The sequence below is a fragment of the Ascaphus truei genome, chromosome 3, assembly GCF_040206685.1.
Source record: "Ascaphus truei isolate aAscTru1 chromosome 3, aAscTru1.hap1, whole genome shotgun sequence".
Taxonomy (NCBI): Eukaryota; Metazoa; Chordata; class Amphibia; order Anura; family Ascaphidae; genus Ascaphus; species Ascaphus truei.
This window is the reverse complement of record NC_134485.1, coordinates 275,906,414-275,910,649: the sequence shown is the minus strand read 5'-3', so window position 1 is coordinate 275,910,649 and position 4,236 is coordinate 275,906,414. Positions and strand designations below refer to the sequence as shown.

The following is a 4,236-nucleotide window of genomic DNA, read 5'->3' as shown; positions in this document are numbered from 1 at the left end:
GACCAAGTCCCTGTCACAGATTTGTGTAGGGACACGGAACAGGCAGAGAAGTGCAGAAAGAGGCAAAGTGTGAAGAGCTGAAATGTTCTTTACTTGATGGTTTGGCTGTCTGTTCTTATCTTGTAGAAGCCACTTCAGTAGCAGAGGGACTTGTACAGCAATGGAGTTCAATACAAGTGCATCCACCACTGAAGAGCTATAAAACGCACAATACCCCCTATATTTAAACATATGTGACCTGTGCAATTGATCACCAGGGCATCACAACATATTGTAACACATATCACACATTTCCATTCTTTCAAGGTATTTCACAGCATATCAAGTCAGCATGGTCAATGGTGGTGGGTCACAACTGTATAATCCGCATAGAGGGGAGCCAGCCCTAAGTATGAGGCCATGTGTCCCACATCATGGTTGTTGCAGAGTCTGTGCCCTTTGTCGGGCAGCCATATTGTCATAATGCCGCGGCATAGGCTGCTGCGGGATAAGGGTCCAACTGGGGTTTGCCCATGCCCGGGAGCAGGATGTAGGCTAGAGGGTGCTGCAGTCCTGGGCTGGGCCAACCTGTGCAGTTGCATGGGATCATGTAGCCCGGGTTCCCAGGAGATGGGTGGGAGTGAGTGTGACCCCCATTGGCAGCAGCGGCCGCTGCAGCTGCAGCAGCTGCCACCCCTTGGAAGGCGCCCCCGCTAGACTGGTGATACCCGATGGACGTGGCATAGGGAAGACCAGAGGAGGACGTGATCTCTGCCATCTTGGAGCTCAGGTCGAAGAGGGAGTAGGGATTTGACGCACTGCCGGCTGCGGCTGCCGCAGCTGCTGCGGACTGTGGGAAGAAGACCCTGGCTGCGGCCGCAGCTGCCGCTGCCGCGGCTTTCTCAGGGTGGCACAGCAGGGAGTCAGTGAGCACCCCGGCCCCGTGCAGCCCGGCAATCTTCAGCCCGTCATGATCCCCAGCCAAACTGTAGGGCATGGGGAAGGCGAACTTGTCCTTCTTGAGGAGCGTCTTGGGCTTCCTGCGGGGCCTGTACTTGTAGTCCGGGTGCTCTTTCATGTGCATGGCCCGCAGCCTCTTGGCCTCATCAATGAAGGGTCTCTTCTCTGATTCTGTCAGCAGCTTCCACTCGGCCCCCAGCCTCTTACTGATCTCTGAGTTGTGCATCTTGGGGTTTTCTTGGGCCATCTTCCTCCTTTGAGCTCTGGACCACACCATGAAGGCGTTCATTGGTCTCTTCACATGGTCCACCGGCTTAGACATCTCCACCAGCTTCAGACAGCCCACAAAGTGCCCCTCTGGTACCTTCCCAAATTCTTCACTCTTTAGTAAGCTAATGGTGGCAGCGGGTGAGCAAAACGTCCTTTCGCACAAGTAACTATTAAGAATATAAAAATGATAAAACAGGTTAAAATATATCATAAGTTATTCGACTTCTGCAGACTTCAACATCTAAACAGTGTTCAATAACATGAATCAAACACAATGTAATACCTTGCCTTGATGAATCTCCAAGCTCGTCGTTGAATGTCCTGATCCAGAATCCACAAGAAGAAAGGGGAAAGGCAGAAACAAACCGCGAACACTTCCGTGAAACAATCTTGACCCGCTTTGCTTTCAAACTTCCTCTCAGGCAGCTGTATTCTGCTATCCAAGCTGCACAGTGAGGGGGCACACAATACAGTGTGAAAGTGGGAGTCAGCACATTGGACAGGTCTCCCTGAGATGTGGTCACAGTCGCTGTTGGGCTGTTTTCCCTCCTGACAGCAGATGTGAGAGCTGCTCCCTCCTGTACCTCGGGCAGCAGTCAATCACAAGAAACTCTCAGGCGGAACAACAACAACTGAAATCCAATTCCGTGCACTGTTCTTGCAGGGCTGAAGTCCATAGATACAATTCCCCTTTCCCTGTATTTGCTCCGCTATTTTACTGTCCACCACGTCTCCAAGAGGTCTCACCGTGTGACCACTCTCCTGTATGGGAGACAGCACCAAAGCCCTTCACAGATGACATGCTCGCCCCTTCGGCGTGTTTCCTCGGCTGAGTTTATTATTGCAGGGGATAGAGTTGTTGCAGCTTTTCAGCCTTGAGTGCAGGTGGCCGCGATTAGCTGCGAGATGCAGGCTCTGCTATGTGAGTGCAGGGAGCAGACTTGTCTCTGCCAGGTGCACCAGCCCCTCAACTTATTTCTTCTTGGCCAAGTTTCTTGCCTCTGATCTCCACTCCCCTCTCTCTGACTGAGGGAAAACGAGAGCGTGTTTTTTTTTTGGTAACTGAAACTGGGCGGGGGAGAAAGGTGGGTGTGTGACTGAAGATATGGAAGGGAGGGGTTATGAGAAACAGAGGCAAACCTCTAAATACAGAAAGCACTCTCTTTCTCATTCTGCAACCCTCGCACCTTTGGGGACCCGCAGCTTGGGACACAAGGGAAGCAGGTCATTGGGGCGAGATCTGTGCTATTGGGCTGTGCGTGTGCGTGTTAATCCGGGCAGTGTGCATGTTCTGCAGGAGGGAGTGGGGAGCAGACAGAGAGGAGGGTGGAGGCTCAAAGTTACCATGTGCTTCTGTGTATGGGTGTCTTTTACATCTAACAGGAGGTAATGGGAAGCAGAAGAAACATACAAATCGGTAATACTAAGACCCAAGTATTCACTGGGGCAGTAGGCACCAAGAAGTTGTGCATCTAACAGGTAACACAAATATAATAGTGGGGTGCCCTCAGGCGTGATACACCCATCATGAGAGCTTTCTACCTTAGTGATGAAAGTGATGATAAACGACCCCAAAGTACATTGTTATTGATTTCAAAATCAACGCATCTTCACCACGAGTGCCTTGCCCTAATGGAAATCGGGTATTGAAGGGTGGGCGAAATACAGTCTGAAAATCTTCTTGTGGAAGCTACGAAGTGTTAAACCCATTCGTGGAGAAGACCACCTCAAATGACCCCCTGGTGGTATATAAGTCCATCCAAAATAAAACACCCCCTCCTCATCCTACTAAATGCAATTCTTGAGACCAGTCGCATGTCAGTTCAGGGACTTTCACTGCACATTCCCAAGTGGAAAAGTATAGAAGTGAGAAAGGGATTCGTCAAGGATGAAAAAACAAAGAGCAAGAAAAATGTCATTGATTTCTATTTTAGCCTATATAACACTGAAGTCGAACTTGTGTAATTGCATTTAAAATGTTGTTACACCTTTGCTTTGATGATATTGAGACATGTTTACTTGCATATATACCTTTATTAACTTGTCTGGGCAACACTTTTATTCCCTGTGCGATGCCCTAAAGGGACTCATCAGTCATAAAATGAATAGTTAGAAATGAACGTGCTATTTGCAAAGTGTTACCTAATGTTGAACAGTGATCAGTTTATTAAAGCTCGTGTGACATCTTTGGAACTTGTTAATTTAACAACCACGCACCGACACTTTATAACACCTGTGATTGTTAAATAGAGGTGGAAACCTTATTATTATTATTTTTTACAATAAATCATTAGTGAAAGGTGTTATTCTCCTGTTTATCACACAGTAGTATAAATGCATTTGTTCTTTTTTTTTTGTGTGGGCATGCTTTTCTCTTAATTTCATGTTTACGTTTTCGATGTCTATCTTTCAGAACTATTACCGAGATATTGTTTTCCTTCTGTATGCCCAAGATCTGAGAGTACAAAATATGTCACAACTGTTTGAGTAACAAATTGACTTGACAATCAGGATGAACTCGCTTGCCTTGTTTGTAGTTTGTCAGTTTGAATGTGGCGTGCCTGAAAGGTATGTGGAGGCATGAACCATGCACATTAACCACTTCAATGCTGCTTTAAGTGTTTCTTTCTATCTCTCTTGCACATGGAGATATCTGATCAGTGAACCACTCTAACTAATGTTTTGTCAAAGCAAGAATTGCAGGGTAGTGCAGCATTCTATTGCGAATCATATGTAGCACAAACTATCAGGTCTATTTTAAAATGCATGTAGCTATAAACGTATCAACCCGTTCGAGTCAAAATCATTACACATTTGCTGTGTCAAATTGACACATTATCTAAATGATTATATTGGTAGAGATAGTAGTGACAAACATAATTAACCTAAACTATTGATGCTTTATGGATATACAGTATATATTCTCCTGTTTATCACACATATATAGTTCTCTGAACAGATGTGAATGTATTTCATATTATACGTTTTTTTAAAAACTGTTGTTTTCTGGAATCAATTTGCTTGCAT

At 46.1% G+C, this 4,236-nt stretch overlaps 1 protein-coding gene across 1 annotated transcript in view; it reads right to left on the bottom strand.

Annotated features, from left to right (window-relative positions):
• Nucleotides 1-2,260, bottom strand: part of SOX21 (SRY-box transcription factor 21) — a 3,618-nt gene extending 1,358 nt beyond the window's left edge. Inside the window, exons 1-2 of the mRNA XM_075590859.1 lie at nucleotides 1,493-2,260; nucleotides 1-1,376 (exon numbers count right to left, since the gene is read on the bottom strand). The exon at nucleotides 1-1,376 is cut by the window's left edge and continues 1,358 nt beyond it. Coding sequence (XP_075446974.1) covers nucleotides 458-1,261 — 804 coding nt within the window. The 5' untranslated portion in view covers nucleotides 1,262-1,376; nucleotides 1,493-2,260 and the 3' untranslated portion in view covers nucleotides 1-457. The remainder of the gene's footprint in view (nucleotides 1,377-1,492) is intronic.
• Between the last annotated feature and the right edge of the window lie 1,976 nt (nucleotides 2,261-4,236).